Source organism: Branchiostoma lanceolatum, chromosome 12 (assembly GCF_035083965.1).
Source record: "Branchiostoma lanceolatum isolate klBraLanc5 chromosome 12, klBraLanc5.hap2, whole genome shotgun sequence".
NCBI classification, from domain to species: Eukaryota; Metazoa; Chordata; class Leptocardii; order Amphioxiformes; family Branchiostomatidae; genus Branchiostoma; species Branchiostoma lanceolatum.
The window spans coordinates 11363070-11381052 of NC_089733.1; the positions used below are offsets into that span (position 1 = coordinate 11363070).

General features: G+C 39.0%; 4 protein-coding genes across 20 annotated transcripts in view; 1 reads left to right on the forward strand and 3 right to left on the reverse strand.

The window, feature by feature from the left end:
* LOC136445518 (cAMP-regulated phosphoprotein 21-like) overlaps nucleotides 1-1959 on the reverse strand; it is a 98422-nt gene extending 96463 nt beyond the window's left edge. For all 16 annotated transcript variants that reach the window (XM_066443555.1, XM_066443570.1, XM_066443568.1 and 13 more), the window contains exon 1: nucleotides 1768-1959. The gene's annotated coding sequence lies outside the window, so the exon portion shown is untranslated. The remainder of the gene's footprint in view (nucleotides 1-1767) is intronic.
* A 596-nt stretch (nucleotides 1960-2555) lies between these two features.
* Nucleotides 2556-17897, reverse strand: LOC136445543 (checkpoint protein HUS1-like). Of its 2 annotated transcripts, XM_066443601.1 has the most exons (9): nucleotides 17710-17897; nucleotides 14563-14690; nucleotides 13960-14136; nucleotides 12977-13084; nucleotides 12167-12241; nucleotides 7247-7346; nucleotides 6087-6218; nucleotides 5162-5258; nucleotides 2556-4993 (listed from the first exon to the last, which is right to left on the reverse strand). In XM_066443601.1, the coding sequence occupies exons 1-8, from the start codon at nucleotides 17759-17761 to the stop codon at nucleotides 5173-5175; spliced, it is 858 nt and encodes a 285-aa protein (XP_066299698.1). In that variant the 5' UTR covers nucleotides 17762-17897; the 3' UTR covers nucleotides 2556-4993; nucleotides 5162-5172. The 2 variants fall into 2 exon arrangements, with proteins under 2 accessions (XP_066299698.1, XP_066299699.1); XM_066443602.1 differs by lacking the exon at nucleotides 12167-12241.
* LOC136445522 (E3 ubiquitin-protein ligase TRIM32-like) lies at nucleotides 7945-12169 on the forward strand. Its single transcript, XM_066443575.1, has 6 exons — nucleotides 7945-8016; nucleotides 8273-8348; nucleotides 8588-8633; nucleotides 9211-9468; nucleotides 9771-10211; nucleotides 10373-12169. Exons 3-6 carry the CDS (start codon nucleotides 8621-8623, stop codon nucleotides 12028-12030), a joined length of 2370 nt encoding a protein of 789 aa, XP_066299672.1. The 5' UTR covers nucleotides 7945-8016; nucleotides 8273-8348; nucleotides 8588-8620; the 3' UTR covers nucleotides 12031-12169.
* On the reverse strand, nucleotides 15404-17662 carry LOC136445548 (protein LTO1 homolog). Its single transcript, XM_066443607.1, has one exon. It carries the CDS (start codon nucleotides 17408-17410, stop codon nucleotides 16985-16987), a length of 426 nt encoding a protein of 141 aa, XP_066299704.1. The 5' UTR covers nucleotides 17411-17662; the 3' UTR covers nucleotides 15404-16984.
* Nucleotides 17898-17983: the final 86 nt, after the last annotated feature.

Consider the following 17983-nt stretch of genomic DNA (forward strand, 5'->3'; position numbering starts at 1 on the left):
TTACATATTCATTAATGTTGTGATTATATAATTGTATTAGCGAACGTATAAAGTGTTCCTCCCTTAATCATAAGAAAATATTACGACAGGAAACATGCAAATGTTTAAAATGCGATAAAAAAGGGATCCATTGTAATAATTTTGTGAGAGAAAAGGGACAATTGTTATACTTTTGTGTGAAAAAATAATAACTGATTCAAATAGCCAGAATCATGTTTTAACTTATATTGTGACAGTACAGTACTTTACAATTCTGGCTGTGAATATACCGAAAACAATATATTTCATTCTGTCTCAGACTAAAACTACTTGTTTGTTTATGAATAGACAAGCATTATTTATATTTTGAACCTTAATGAATTACATTTGGTACACAAAGACCCCAAATGACCCTGTTGGGAATGATGATATTGAAAGTGAAATTTCTTCTCCTTACAATTAGCCACAATTGGAAAATATAAACATTTCCCACCTTCATTATTTCCAAAGATATAAACAAACTTTGATTGAATAGGAATAGAAAGTACTTTTCCTTTTTCTCATCTATTTCGGACCTTCTACTTAAGGGTGCCTTAAATGTTCCTGCAAATTGGTTAAAGAATAGAAATGGACTCTACCATGTCAAGCATGTCAATTGAGAATATGTGGAAATGGTCATGGCATAATTCAACACATTAAAGATCGAAAGAAAATGATTTTTTCCTTGAAACCATTTAAACATAAACATTCAATTACATAATAAGTTTACATAAAAGTATTCAACTACACATACTTTGCAAAACATATCTAATATACAGCAATACCTGGATAACACATTCTTATTCAAAACATGTAAATATCATCATCACTAATGTAACGTTAATATTAAAGCAAATAGACATTCTTCATTTATGAAGTCTAAATATCAATTTACATTGAGACACTGTAAAGCCAGAGGAATATTGATTTACATAAAAAGATAAGCTGAACACACCTAATTAGATACGAACAAAAGCCTTCCAACAACACGGAACAATACTCTGTTTTGTTTACCTTAATTTAATCACTTCCTTTTCAGACATGTGAAAAAAGAAAGCCCTTTCTTGTCTATAAACTACAAGCAGTATACAACGATCCAAAGCAGACAGATATGTATTATTCTGGGAATATTGCAGCGAATTTCCCGTTATTCTAGCGTTGTTTGCCCGTAGGGAGTAGATCACAGTGTATTCTGTGCTAAAAATAGCAGCAGACATTTGTACATTTTGTGAGGCCATTTTCTCCTACCGGGGCCTGTCAACCAGCGAGCTAAAAATCACGCCTCTCTGTTTCACCCCGATCAAAAACATCCCCGGCATGTCATAACCAACTTCTTCTATCGGCCACACAAAGCTAAAAACGCTGGGAAAATTTCCAGTCCCTCCTAAAATGGGCAAAACATCGGCATCTCTCTAACCCTGTCTATCTGTATGCATGTTTAAGGCGACATGGGTCCCTAGTGAGCATCTTTTCTCAGCTGAGAGGCGGAACAATTTTTGGCGATAATATTATTTCTTTTCCTTTGTGCTCTAGCTAGCGGGAAGAAATTGCAGCTAGAATATGGTATGAAGGAATACTGTGTATTGAATCTGTAGAAAAGGCTACTAAAGGGAAAGGGGTTTAGGGAAAGGGAAAAACACGTTCCGGACCATACAGCTGTCTGGGAGTACCCCTCCCCTCTCGGAGCGTGTTCGCCCAGCCGGCGGTGCACACCCCCTTCCCCCCCGCCGCCGTGCGACCGCTACTTACCCCTCTTCCGTCCCGGTCCCGCTCGCCAGGCGATCGGCAGCTCGGCCAGGCAATCCGCGACAGATCCTCGTTTTTTTCGGAGCTGGAAGGCGTCAGAAAGGGAGGGGGAAATCGGCTTTACAACATGGAAGTGGACAAATGGTAGTCCCCATGAACCCGGCACTGCGCCGTGACGTCACCGGAAATACCAGGCCCGTCCGTCCCAACATGCACAGGGAAGCTTCCGGTCGTCTGCTAGTGAAAGTGGCGGAGAAAGTTAGCGTGTTGTCTCCAAGCAGATGTTGTGTGGGGAACTTTTTTTACAGCCACATTACTAAATACATGTATACATATACACACAGATACATGCACACCCACTCACGTATGCACGCACACTCACACACACACCAACCATGACAGGTACCCTACTTGTGCAGCATTGGTAATCCCCAAGGTACGCACACTTATCCAGGTGTTTAAGACATTCTTGAGAAGTCCTTGATAACATTATTTTTAATGACTGGCGGCCTGTAGGATTTATGCGTGTTGATGTTTCTTCCCTCTATTTCAGTATCTTCTGTTGTAGCTTTTAAAAATAAACACATCTTCATGATTCCTTCCATTTGGGTATCTCTTGTCTTATAGCAATTATTCACTTTAAATGCAAACGGTTTTCTCTCTAAATTGCTAAATGCTATGGGTCTTCCCAAAGTTACTACTAGAGACTTGCATGAATAATTTATACATTTTAGCAGTCTACTTTCTGGGTTCCATACATCAAATTGACAAAAAGAAAACACGATACAATGTAATTGCAAAACCAACTTGTTAGATATCTTTATTTAAGCAACCTCTGTCTGTACAAATGTCATTGTATACAAAATAGAGACATTTCTAACAAAACTGACTGCTGTACAATAACAAGAAACGGAACAACCTAACTTCTTGTCATAATTTTTGCTTAAAGAAAAATTGATTAACAATTTTAGAAACTAGACAACATGTATTCAGTAGGTATCTTTTTTACAGTCCAACCTGTACAAAGGGACCACCTAGCCAATGTGACCACATTTTGGCGGTCCCTTAATTTTTCCCATTGATGCAAGCAGTAAGAATCCTGTCTATAGTGACTAAATATCTACACCCTGAGTGGTCTTCTTAGACAGTTTTGACTGTACTTTCAAGAGTCAAACTTTCTGGACCATACAGAAGTACATGCAGGACCATGCCTCAAAGGGCAGCTGTCTTTCGATGTAATAAATCAAACAGCCCACATATCACTGGGCAACCTCAATAAGACGTAACTGTCAAGGAATGACTTTCTTGGGCCGCATCACTTTAACTTCTTGGTTCTCGAATCTTAAAGGAATACAGCAGATCAATATGAAAAGAAATAGACAATTCCATAGCCAGCCCACATCAGTCAAAACATAGAAATGGAAAATAAAACATTAAAAAATACAAATATTTGATGGAAATGCAGCCACTCTCTTATTGGTCAAGCCTATAATTGAAAGGTATCATTGGTTGAACTGCTAATTGCGATGGACAATCAGCATAGGTCTATTCATTAACTTGGTTCAAACAGTGTTTTTGGGGGGTGTACCTCCAAGTTTTTTCGAAACCATTTCAGAGGAAAGTCTGTACCCCCGGTACACAGTTTCAAGTGCGAATCATGGAGAAAGACTTGAATATGGCTACATTGAATGTTGTCTTTCTCCCTGAGCTCTGCTGGTTTCATCTTGACCTCTTGCTAAATCTTCATCTCAGAGTGTCTGAGAACCAAGGAGATGAATTTGTGAGGCCTAAGAAACTCCCCTCTCTAAGACATGCTTCACTAGTTGAGAAGTTGGCTGCCCTCTAAATGAGCAGCTCCAAGCCCAGTTTTATTGAGAGGATTTAATCCCCAAGGATTTGGGAAAACGTGGGTGTCAAACTAAATTCAATATTCAGCTCAAACAATATAACTCATACATCCTTCATGATATCCAGACTTTATTGCCCCACTAGGCTGTTTCATATTTCTAAAAAATGACAGCTTGCAATGAAAGGTGAGTTCTAAGATGATGGATAAGTCTTGGACTAAGGAATGAAAAATGACTGGATATTTCATGGTAGGGAAAATGGTATAATGTAACCGTTACCATCAAACAATATTACTATCCACACAACTTTCAAGGCCATATACGGTAACAGCAAAACATATCGACAACAGTGTGGAATTTCTGTTTTACTTCAATTCTACCAACATCTTTGAAATTTGATGTTGTCCCACTGCACATGCAAATTTTGATTTTATAATCTATCTTTAAAATTCCTCATTTGATTCTACAATGCAATACAAAAGTACTTTCAATCAAAATCAAAGCATAATGCCTTTTTGGTAACTAATATGACTACATACTTGTAGTACTGGTATGTACAATCTTTTCATGCTGCAAAATATCAATTATGTCCTTGTGTCTCAGTGCAGACAAAATCTATGAAAGGAATAAAACTCCATTTGAGTTTTTGTCATTCTCTTCCTGACCCCTAAACCAATAATGCTGTGTGTTCAGCACGACTGCTCCCTGGTCTCTACAGGTTTGCCTTTATTAAACCACACAGGTCAGTTATTGAAGGATTTACCTGAAACCGCTGCACACTTAGGGAACAGAAGCAGAATACCAAAAGCTTGAAAGGACAAACAGTTTAAAGAAGACAGTATCGATCTTACTTTCCTGTCCTTAATTGGTATGTTATATAACCCCTAGATTTATGATATTTTTTGGAGCGTACAAGTCTTCCTACATGTGCCGAACATGCTCTTATGAGGCTCAAGAAAAAGTAATAATCAATTGCACCTTAGGTCACACCAGTTTATTTCCTCATTTCTTTGAAATTTTAAAGTAAATCAAGGAAGAGGATAACATTAAAACAGAGTACGGGGAGGAAGAAGTGAATCCGACTGACAGAGCATACATGTACAAAGGTAAAGGCTTTCGCATCTAACTCTGTTTTCATGTTAATCTTCATTTGATTTACTTGTATTCTTTTCAATGTAAGACCAAACGGATCAAATAAGTGTGGCCTTTTTCAATATACATGATGTAACTCATTACCAGCTTCAGAAGACAGAGAGTTGAATACACAATGTTTAAAGTACATGTACGAGTTTGAAATGCTGCACACGATAGAAACTTTCCAATTCAAGAACTGTATCTTCCGGCCTGGAACTGGACACACAATCAATGCCTAGCAAGAAGACCTGTGGGATAAAAACAGCAAGTTTAAGATTATTATAAGAAAGGGGATTCAGACTCATAGTCCTGCATATTACTTACAAATGGTATAAAATCAATGTGTTTACATTTGTACTTCTCATGCTTACATAACAAATCAAAATGCTGTACAAACTTTTTGTACAAAAACTTACCACTCCAAACTTCAAAGTGCAACTGTAGGAATGAAGTATTGAAGGGACAAGTCTTCGTGTAGAACAAAGAAGTGAAGAATATTCCCGTCAACTATGTCTGATGAAAGGGAAAAAAAAGAAATATAGTAAGAATTAGACAATTGCACTAGTGAGCAAAATTCTGTGCTATCATAGACATTTGGTTGTTGTTAGCTGCCTTCACAAGAAATACAATGTAGTTATAGTCTAGAAATTCATCCATTTTGCAGCCAGAGTGAATCAGGTCCTAACACATCATGCATCATCATGCAGTCAGTTTAATAAATTCTTTTTGGCACTAAAATGTATTCATATATATATTGAGGTATCATATTCGTATTTGATGTCTAAAGTAGAATTGGCAAATTGGAAAAGAATCAAGAAAAGGGCTATAGTCCTGAAGCAATATTGGCTCAAACAAAATTGACAAACTCACTAACATAGGTATGATCCTGTCACGAGGATTGATCTAAGTACAGATTTGAAATACATGACTGCGTGAATGTAACAATAAAAAGTTCCATAAATGTCTCCAGCCCTGAGGTGTCACCAAAAACTATATTGACGGACTCACTACACATGATCCTGTCTGGCTTGATTTAAGAAAATAGGACTTAGATCAACTCGAGAAAGTTCCATGAAGCGGCTCCAGCCGAGGTGTCACCAAAAAGTATATTGACGGACTCACTACACATGATCCTGTCTGGCTTGATTTAAAAATAGAGGACTTAGATCAACTCGAGAAAGTTCCATGAAACGGCTCCAGCCCTGAGGTGTCACCAAAAAGTTTATTGACCCACTCACTACATATGATCCCGTCTGGCTTAATCTAAGAACAGAAGATTTAGTACAACTTGAGAAAATTCCACAAAACGGCTCCAGCTTTGGGGTGTCGCCAAAAACTCACTACATATGACCCTGTCAGGGTTGACCTGCTGCCCGGCCAGGAACTGTGAGAACTTCCTGATGTCCACACGAGCCTCGGCCATCTCCTCAGGGTCACGGTCACTCTGAGAGACACCTGATTCTTCTTCTCTTGCTGTGGGGAAAATAAAAACTATTTCACGACTCTTAAATGATCACTCAGACGGACAACAGACTTTTCTTCTCTTGCTGTAATAATGAAACTTGCTATGGGGAAAGTAAAAACAACTGTTTCATAATTATTAGCATCTGCGATCTCATCCTCTTTTTCTCTTTATAGTCGTTTAGACACACTCAACTCTTCTTCTCTCACTGTGGGGAAAATAAGAGATTGATAGAAGAGATTTTGGGACCTGCAGACAGAATTCTGGGACCTGCAGTCAGAATTCAGGGACCTGGAGCCAGAATTCAGAATTTATCTATATACTGGAAGAGAGACTGATGTGCAGAAAGAAAATACAAAGGTGAAGGAAGAAAACACCAATTTGAAGGTATAAGTGTTGGAAGGTATAATTCTGCAGAATTCAGGCTCTAGTTCCGAGAATTCTATCTCCAATTCCCAGAATTCTGCCTCCAGGTCCCAGAATCCTGCAGAATTATAGCTCTATTTCCCAGAAATCTCCACAAGTCCACTTCCGGGGAGAATTCTGGCTCAATTCTCCAGAAAGAATTGGGTTAATCCCCATGGAGTAATCAATGGCTGCTACATATTCTTAACTTCATTTTTACATACCTACCAGATGTGATATTAAGCCATTTGGGTTTAACATTGCTGAAATGTGGGAGGTACTCCTAAATTAAACTGGAATTCTCAAATTAAACTGGATGCTGTTTTACACTTTCATGGTCTACAAAAACAGAGTGCCTCATCATTTCGATCCAGCAAGGGGCAAATTTCAATACTTCTCACATGCATTTCCGAACTTTATCAAGCTTTGCTCTTTACTTTCAGCCTATTTTGCTCTCAGTTGGAAATTCAGAGTTGGAATCATTTTACGATAACTGCACACTATTCACACCAATATAATTAAGTAGTGCTATGTGTGTGGTTGACCACAGTATTAAAATTCAGAATGTTAAGTACATGTATGTTCAGACAACAGTGTTGCCATGCACATGTATGTTGATAGAGGGACTACTTACACCAGGAAGGAATCTCCAGATCTCGGAAGAGGGTGGTGACCTCTGCCATGTCAGTCTCCACCTTCAGGGTCATGTCTCCGTTCCTATTGGCCGACATCACCTGTCAATCAAGAATATCTTATGATCAAGATACAGTTATAAAAGCACCAACTATAGAATATACTAGCCGAACTGTTTCAAACCAAGGAGGCTACAAGGGTTAGTAGAATATAACCTCCTTGCTCAAACATAGCTTGTCTATACCATGAATTCCTGGCTGTTAAAACCATTCACAAATCATTTAGTAGGGCTCAAATTACTGTATTCATGCAACTCAAAATAACTCTGATTGAACACCATTCTCAGAATTGCAGTTGAACCACAATAATGAACCAGTCAGCTGTGAATTTTGACCCTGCCTGACATTAAGGGGTGTGTTCTGACTGAAGGTGCATTCAGGTGTGAGGAATCCTGCACAAGTATTCAGTAATGGCTCTGTGATTGGTGTAGAATGGTTTGAAGATTATGGTGACAAAACAGAACAAGTCTCTTATGACTTGAATAATTCTTTGTGTGTATTTGGTCAATGTACTAGGTTAACATTTCTATCATGGAAAGTTTGTTAGCCAGAAAAAACAACCAAGTAACTTAGAGTAAACAACTATGACCAATGAGAAAGGCTGTCTAAAAAGCGTCACTGTCCCAATGAACCTTGACCTGAAGCCAGAGATGTCGCCATGATTTACTAAGTAAGCAGGCAGTCAAGGAAACAGTTTTTGTCTCAATGAAAGGTAAGCTGTCTGAATTATACAATTAATAGTATCAGCTGACGTTAGTGTGTCAGAAATCTACAACTGAAATATTTCAGTGCAGAGTTGTCAAGCTAGACTTTTGTTTTGTAACTTATAAAAGGGTATCATGAAATATCAAAGTTCTCCAGCCAGAAAAACCAACAACTTGTCACTTATTAAACAAGAGCAAACAACTGTACCAATGAGAATGGCTGTAAAGGCTGTAACTTATTGTCATTGTTCAAATACACTTTAGATCTGAAGCCTGAGACGCTGCCATGATTCAGGCAGGCTTTAAAGGAAACAATTCTTTGTCCGGAGGAAACTTTAAGGTAAGCTGCATGTCAGTTATACAATCATAATCAGCTGATGTTAGTATGTCAAAAAAGTAACAATTACAACTATTGTAACTTAAAATCAACATTTCAGCTTATCACTTCCAGGTTCTGTACTACATGTACTATGTACGATGTAATGTATAGTTACTCTCAACGTCTTTACAGATTTTGCTTTGCCCAGCAGTAAACATTGCAATGTCAAATATACCGTTTGTTTGTTGTTTCTTTCACAGAAATAAAAGCTTTAAATTAGAGCCGTTTGCAACATGTCTAAACAAGGTGAGATCATTAATACATAAACAAGACTATTAGGATACTATTATATTTTGAACCACTTTGAGTCCAAAGTCCTGTCATGCAAGTTAACATGTATATGTATGTAGTAACAATTGTTCTAGCCTCATTGTCAGGGTTGCTATTTTGGTATCCTCCATTTAGTGTGCCAATTTACATGTATGTCCAAAGACAACATAGAGTCATGACAATCGTTTTTTGGCCTTCCTAGCAGACCTCTTCTTGAATTGCTTAGTACTGTAATATAATGTTATTATATGTTTTGCAAAAGTTATCTAAAGTTATCTTTTCGGTGTCATTTATTTGTGGGTGTGTGTAGTTTCGTATGTTGCCAGCAAAAATCAAGAAGCTGTGGATGGATTCTCATGATATTTGGTAGATGAGGAGGGGTCCATATAATGAAGGTCAAGTTTGATATCTCGTGTTATGGCCATGCTATGGTCATGATTTTTGAGTGGTAGACACTGCAAAACTATGTTTACCTGAGTATCTCATTATGTGTATAATATATCTAATCTAAATGTTCAGCTTATGTTTTCCCATACTATGCATTTCATTGCAGGTGTCAAGAGGTATTTTAGCTTCATCAAGAACAGGGTGAGCTCAGACTGGAAGGACCTGGCTTGGCATCTTGATTTTGACACACCAGACATACAAAACATTGATGGCAAACACCGGGATGACAAGTCCCGCTGTATGGACCTACTACAGCAATGGTACAAGCAGAAGGGAAATGCTGCCACCATACATGTGCTGATCAAGGCCCTACAAGATGCAGAGCTACAACATGTTGTGGACAGTCTGAAAGACAATTATCCTGGTATGAGCCTTTATGATATTCTGAAAAAGCCAATTATGATTTAGATTTAAAAAAAAGACAGGCAATATTTGTGCACATAAAGTCCTCAATTTTTATCTGTCAATCAATTTAGGAAAGGGGACGCTAAGTAAAGTAATTAAAGTAAATTATTCAGTTTCAATAATGATTATGCTATGTTCCCCATAAATACTCAATTGGAAACTGACACTCTTGAAGCTGTGAACTTAACATTTTGGTTTGATAATGTTCAAGGACATTGCTTTCTAATCTTTTGAATTCCCCTCTATAACTGTGCTGTACAGACCCAGTCCTTCCTGTGCACCTACATCTGGGCCTGGCAAAACAAACCTCTGCTCAGGGGCAGGCCAGAGACATCAGTGAAGAACGCAGGGAACAAATCAGGGAGCGAATCCTGGAAGTTGAGCGTGCTCTCTTTACTGTAGAAGTACTCAATGACCCTGTACGCTACAGAGAAGTACGAAAAATCTTTAACAAACACAAAGCTCTGTTAAAGAGAGCCCTGAAGGGATCTATCATCCTCCTCCTGACGTTCCTGCGCCAGACTGATGTGGACAGGTTCTACCACAACCACTACAGGGTTGGGGAGGGAACCCTGTCTCAACAACTCTCACACATCCTCATCTCAGACCACCTACAGGACAAGGTCAAGGGTGCACAGCTGATCGTGAGGCTCCAGGTGAAGCATGAAGACTATGTGAGGGTACGAGACAGACTGGGGCAAGGTGAGAAATACAACTTATAGTAACAGTGAGTTTCACTTATGTCTTGTTTTTTGTTTGGTAGATAGATGACTTTGTTTCAAGGGAATTACGACATTTTTGGAAAATAACTTTTAACAGAGTCAAGTATCTCTAGTACTAACTCCATCCTTCCTAATGAACAGGACTGGACCGTACCACTTCTGTCGACAACCTGCTGGACCTGCCACCCCCCAGCAGACATGTGGACTGTTCCAGCCTGAGAAGCCTAGACCTGGCTGTGATTGGTAGAGAGGACGAGCCCTGTACAGACAGGACTGATGACATCAACATGTGGTACAGACAAGTACAGTCGGCCATACAAACAACAAGAGAGAAATCAAAACAAGCAGAGAAAGTTCAGCTTCAGATGACGCAGGGGCAAGTGTTGACAGGCAGGCAGGGAGTAGATGCTGTGAGGAAGGAGGAAGGAGTAAAGATGCTGAAAGAGAAAGATGAGAAAGCAGAAAAAATCCTCCTGGAACTGAAGGAGAAAATCCAGCAGCTTAAGGAGACAAACATGAGCAAGGATGCCAAAATAGAGGAGCTGCTGACAGCCGAACAAACAACTAGAGAGAGATTGCAGGGACAGTTGATTAAAGGTAGGCAGGTAGTAGATGCCATGAAAGAGGAGGTAACGATGTTAAAAAAGAAAGATGAGGAATCAGAAAAAATTCACTTGGGAGCGAGAGTAGAGAAACTGCTGACAGCGGAACAAACAACTAGAGAGAAGGAGGTTAAGATGTTAAAAGAGAAAAATAGGAAAGCCCAGAAAATCTTCCTGGAACAGAAGGCAGAAATGAACGAGAAAATCCAGCAACTTCACGAGACCAACAAGAACATGGCGGCCATAATAGAGGAGCTGCTGATTGCCAAAGCAAAAAATACAGAACAAGTCGAACAGTCTGTGGTTAAGCCCAAAGGGCGAGACACAGGCTTAAATGTGAGGTCAATCAAGGTGGGACAACCATGGGTAAGGAAGGTCATCTTTGGGGGAGAGGGATCCAGTAGGGAATTCAATGATCCTATGGGAGCAACTGTTTCACAACACAATGAGCTCTACATTGTTGATTGTTGGAAGAGGAAAATTCTGGTGTTCACAATGGATGGTGTTTACATCAGAGAGTTCACAACATCTCTGCCAGGGGAAATTGGTCAAAAGTTTGAACCACATGATGTTGCTGTAGATAGAAATGACAACCTGTGGGTGGTGGGCTGTGATCATGTAGTGCAGTATTCCAGGGAAGGCACCTGTTTGGCCAACATTCATATAGATCTTCCAGGTGTAACTTACTTTCGTAGCATAACTGTAGATATGGGTACAGAACAGGTGATTGTTACAGAGTATGATGGGAAGAATGGTCAACTTCTAGTTTTTAACCAAGGTGGTTCTAAGGTAGGTACATATGGTTCAGGTCATAGATCACCAAAGCCTTGGTGGCCACAGTATGTCACTGTGGATGGGAAAGGGAACATTCTAGTCACTGACATCAACAATCACTGTGTCCATGTCTTGGACAGACAAGGGAACTTCAAGTTCAGGTTTGGCAGTGAGGGATCTGATGAAAGTCAGTTGAGATATCCTGAGGGAATTTGTGTTAATGGAATGGGAAACATCATTGTGGCTGACAGTGGAAATGGTTGTGTGAAAATGTTTGACAGTCAGGGCAGATTTCTGCACCACATTGGAAGTGGAACGGATGGTCCTCATGCTCTTGCTGTGTCACCAGGTGGAGATGTGGTGGTGACTGATTGGGAAGATGAAACTATATCAGTCTGGAGTCAGAGAAAGGCAGGCATTTAGTTCGTACTGAAAATAATAAGAAATTGGATGCCCTGCTTCTAGGCATGTACAAAGAAAATTATTGTGTTTCTCTCTTCACGATATCTTAACCCAATCATTTATGCTCCATAAAACTACAACATTTTGCAAATCTCACCAGAAAGTTTGACAAGTTCTTCATCTTCTCCACCACAGTTTTGATTGTCTTGAGAGCGGGCAGGTATACACTCACCTGAAACAACAATGTAAAATACATATATAAACTAGACTACTTTTATTTGGTTCTTGTGACTGTCGTTGCTTGTGATTTTCAACTACAATTTATTGTTTACAAATCTATAATTTACCATTATAATTTTGTATTTTATTAATTTGTACAGCGGAGTTTTATTTCACTTGTAACATTTATACTTGCTAAGTTTGTATTCTGTTTACCTGTTATGGGCTCCCTTGGTAATCGGTCCTCTATGGCTGAAGGGACTACCCATACGCATTCCAGATTGATCAATAAAGAAATGTATAAATTTCCCTTAAGCTTTTAAAAATGGAAGTCTTGTTCTGAGAGTGAGATGAATAAAGAAAAACTGTTATCCTTTGGCCAAATTGTCATGAAAGTCCTTTGTATTTCTTTGGTTTTGAAGTACATTGTATGTTCTGAACGATCAAAGTATCTTTTAAACATCAAAAGTATGAATACATATTGTGACTGACGTGTATACTAGTAGTAAGTTACGTCATTGTCGTATAGAAGGCATAGTATGGAGCCTTTAACCATAAAGTTATAAAACATTATAACTGATAATACAGGTCAACACAAACGTGAAACATAGAACATAACATGACATCATGATTTAGAAAGAGAATTTCGAACCTTCACCCATATGTGATATTATCACTTGCAATGGTAGGGTTAGCATTCTTCTAGAAGTACAAAATTTAAAGCAGTAGAGTATGATAAAAGACCTACATCAAACTGTGGCATGGCTGGTTCCTGGTATTCTCCCCAAAGTCTGCGAGCGATCACGTTCACCGGCACGTCATGGACAACAGTTCTGGATTGGTTGGTCAGGGAGGGCTACCACGGACAACAATCATTACAAGGGACCCATTACATCTTACATGTAGATTAAAACACCACATCCTTTTAACTGCTGCCTGACCAAGTAACAAATACAAAGTTTGGGGCCAAACAGCTACATGTACCTTAGCAAGCTTGATGGGTATAACGTTGCAACAACGCAAAATCTACAGAAATACAACTGTTACAGCTACTAAGTACTGAAGTTTGGTGATGTCGAATTAGTAATGTTAGGATTAGAAAATAATAATTGGGAAGAGAACATTTGAATGAACATTTTCTACAGATTACTTCCAGACATCATGAACTAGGCTAAGGTTTAAAGTTATCACCAGATACTCAAGCTCACCTTTGACCAACCATCAAACCATACGTCGATGAAAGTTAGACATCAAGGTAATAAGATGGACAATACAAAAGTTACTCAATAAACTGGATAAGTTTTGTTAAGGGTCAGATGTTTCAGATAGCATCCTTACCTGTAGCATAAGGTTTAAGTTCAAGACAGAAATTTCCAAGAACCAAGGAAATAAACTGATGTTATCTTAGGGCCTGTTCACACTTGTGCGTATTTTCAAGCCTGTATGAGTTGCGTATATACATTTTTTGACTTATGTAAAGTTTGCGGAAGAGAATTTGTTTTCACTTTGATTCACTGTTGTGAAGCCTGGTTATCGTACCGAAACAAACAAATTTCCCAGTCGCAAATTTTACCTACAACAAAAAAATGTCAAAACACAACTCATACAGACTTGAATATACGCACAAGTGTGAACAGCACTAAGACTCTAGACTGGAATCCAAACCTATTATTTGCGGAGAGGAGACTCAGGAGCTATAATAGGTTTGGATTCCAGGCTACTAAGACTCACCAACTCAATGTCAAAGGTAAGACAAGCTGCATGTTTCTTGGTGAGTTTGATTTTGACCAGTTTGGCAGCCTGTGCAGACTTCAGTGCCCTGCTCATGTTATCTGGGACCAGCTCCAGGTAGATCTCATTATCCTCAGCTGACACTCCCTCCATCTGGAACTGGTCAAAGAAGTTTGCCTGCAGGGGGTTGAAAGTGCAACTGGAATTACATAAAGTTAAAGCAAAGCCTGAATCTTTCTATAACAATAGATACTAACTAGTACATAACCTTAGCCTAGGTGCCGTCCTAGTTGATCACATTTCAAAACTGGGGCCCGGGCAGGCTGTTTACGGGAAGAAAACTAAACATACAAATATATCAAGAATTACACAAATTATGCCCATGACTTTTTTTCACATTCTGTGTGTTTTGTTGTCTTTTGTATCATACTTTTCATTCCTGCAGACACCCCAGGCCCCGGTTTAGAAATGTGACCATTACCGGGTCTCCCAAACTCATTCCCTTACAAACTAGGATGGCACCCAGGCTAACATAACCTTGTTACCATTGCCATACATGGTACCAGGTACAACTGTCAAGCAATAAAGTCAATTCATTCTCACCTGAGGAAGTTCACACCACATGCTGACTCCACCATTAGCCACCTGTTCAGACAGGATGAAGTAGATTTTTCCAGGTGTGAGTCTGAAGGTGCAGGTCTTGCACAGCTTGGAGATGGTGGAGACCACTCCTGTCAAGAGGGGACAAGGAACGGTTATTTTTATCTAGGAGAAAGGTACAGACTGTACTGTAAATGCAGAAATTTGCAGTGGTTTTATGTTCGCAGTTTTCATGGTGAACTCTTTACCGTGAACTTAAAACCACCGCAAAAAGCCGTTCCATTATGTAGCTGTAGCACTACTATCAAAGGCGAACTCTAAACCACTGCGAACACTCCATTTTCTACCGCGAAATTAAATCCCCGCAAACATTTCTGCATTTACAGTAGTCAGATTCTGTGTCCTTGCACAATTTCCAAGGAAAGGTAATTGTAATTAATATACATATTACCATTTTTGTCATTTCTAATTTGTATGATAAAGCTGCCTGTGTTTCCATATGTATCACACTGTAACTTTGATGAAATAAATCATTTAATGAAATATGTCATATGTCTGTATCTTTCCATCATGCAGTTTATTTTCAATGATGTGCAATCAGGAATGTAAACTACCGTATTTGATATTCAAAAAGCAAAGAATTGCCTTCAACTTCAGAAAGTCTCAAAATGTTTCTACATGCAGATTCCATGATAGGCTTCTTATTAGTTTTTGTCAAGTATTGTGTAGCATGCAATGGTCAATTCTCAAGCCTTGTTATTGGCTTCTTTGTGGATATACACTGTCTTAAAATAGACTGAAGTGTGAAAGAAGAGTTGCGACCAAAAACATGTACACAACTGAATATGTAAAAGTCGTCACTTTATTTTTGGTCAGACGGTAGCACCATTTTGTAAAGCAGCAAGAAACTCACAGTCACAGCTCCTCTGCACCCTGTAAAGCTATGTGGAAACATATCTTCATGTTGGAATGACAGCTCAATAAAATGATGGACTGACATAAAAAGGCTGTATTGTTGAACCAACATCAAACTCAATGTGTAGAAGCGTATTTGCATATCTGCAGTGTAAAGATATGGGGTTTTATGAGTCTTTTCTCATGGGTAAATGACCGGCTAAAAATTCCAAATGACAAGTGCAGTGCTCATGGGCATGACAGTTGACTTATAGGTCATGAACACACTCTAAATGCATACACAAACAATTAAAAAACTATTACATGTATCTATCATACTTTAAGTAGTAGAGACTTCACACTTTCTGATCAACAGTTACATATGACTAAAATATCTGATTAAACTACATTGTGACATAATCAGAAGGTGAAATGGGCAAAGAGAAAGTTCTTAAAATCATAGAGCAAAGGTATTTTGCTCGAATTCATCAATTGAGGTGAAGAGAGCTGCTGATATCACAAAGTAAAATATTTCCTGAAACTTGATGAATCATAAAGAAAATCTACTGTAAGCATTGTAGATTTTAATTTGGAAGCCACATGTTGGTCTCAGGCAAATCCATGTACATGTACAATGTCTGCAGCATAAGAACATAACATTGACCTTCACTACTACTAGTAGTAGTAGTACTGTCTTTGTTTATTTGCTAAATGATGACCACTGCCTGGTATTTAAGTGTTCACAAAAAGGTGCAAATGTACCAACAAAATGCACTGATACTATATAATATGATATTATAGATGATCAGTTCTATTAGACATCAGTATGACAACACGGTGGCATGATGAAGACAAAGTCATGTAAGATTAACATAAAAAGTCTTCTTCTGCTTGGATTTCTGTAATCTCTTGCCCAGTTATCACACATGGTTCAGGGTGTACATAGTTGTTCAGTAGAATTGGACCTGTCAGGTCATCTGAGGTCAAGGTTGCAGCAGCAGGTGATCATGTTGTTGGTGAAAAGTGTAGAACAGGGAGGCGACATCTTCAGTCTTGATCGATCAGATTCATTGCTATCATAGTAACAGATCCCCCATCATAAAGGCACAGTATGGCATCCAGCTGTCACATACAAATCTCTTTTGTAAGCCGATACACGTAGCTGCAAAATGACTTGCAAGTTTTGCAGTTGTGAAGTGTTGCAAACAGCAAACTTCAAGCACACAAAATTTCCATGTCGTCTGAGTTTTCCACACCATCTTTGGATTTGTTATGCAATATGCATGTATTCAGATGACATGGTTTTTGAGAAAGCGCATTCATTCTAAAATTTTCTCTGTAAGCCGATACACGTACATGTAGCTGCAAAAGACTTGCAAGTTTTGCAGTTGTGAAGTGTTGCTAACAGCAAACTTCAAATACGCAAAATTTCCATCTCATTTGAGTTTTCCTTTCCACTCTGTTACTGCATTTTTTATGGATGTCTTTAGATGACACGGTCCTTGAGAAAGCATATCTTTGGTTCAGCATTCTAAAACGACAGTGACGTTTTGGTGTTACCAAAGTCAGGAGACACTCCAAGAAGTGAACACACTTGTCTGAACTTGGCCCTTATCCTGTCCAGGTCTTCTGTGAGACCACCATACTCGGCATTCCTAATGGGTATTCTCCAGATCAGCTCCAAAAGTGCGTCTACGGCCTTCAGGGCTCGAGGTCCTTTTGAAGAGTCACGTTCCAAAATAACTTTCCATGAACAAGCAAATCCGTGATAGAATCCTATTTCTGATCCCATGGATCTTCCCTGACTTATTCCCATGACGTGGCCTTCTTCAATCCCTGCTTGCTTCCCAAGCTCGAATCCCTCTTGGTAGCCCTGGTTTTGGAACTTCTCTTCGGCGAGAAATATGTCGTCGAAAGCAGCGTCCAAAGGATCCACATGTTCCCGAGCTGTCGCCATTTTGGGCCTCTTGAGAAACTTTGGTAAACATAGCAGCCGGTTCCGCAACACAAGGAAATTCGAATCACGCGTCGGAAGATTATGCCCTAAAATATGTCATTTCTTTAGAAATATATATTATAGGCTATAGGTTACATGATTTGCTTACAATGTTGAGGATTTCTTATCTTCAAAAATAGCATGTATGATTATCGCACAAACCATATCAATCGAATCGTGTTGCAAATATTGTGCTACGTCAGAAATTCTATGATTGCATCAAGAATCGACATCACATCACAAAACTTGGAAATACTCACGCGTGAAGTGCTGTATGCACGCAATATCGACGATCTTTGCTCGAAAACGCATCTCTCCTTTAGTACATTGACAGATATATCTGGCAAAAGTCTTCCTATTTCGATAAAATCGTAAAAGTTTACGTGTTCCTACATCGAACTCCAAATCTTGCCGCCATTTTGTAAGGTCAAAGGTAATAATAGTGGCTCACGGGAAGTATGGGACAGTACGTCATACAAGTTGTGAGGAGAGATGCGTTTTGACATCCATGTAAAACATTTTTTGCATGAATTC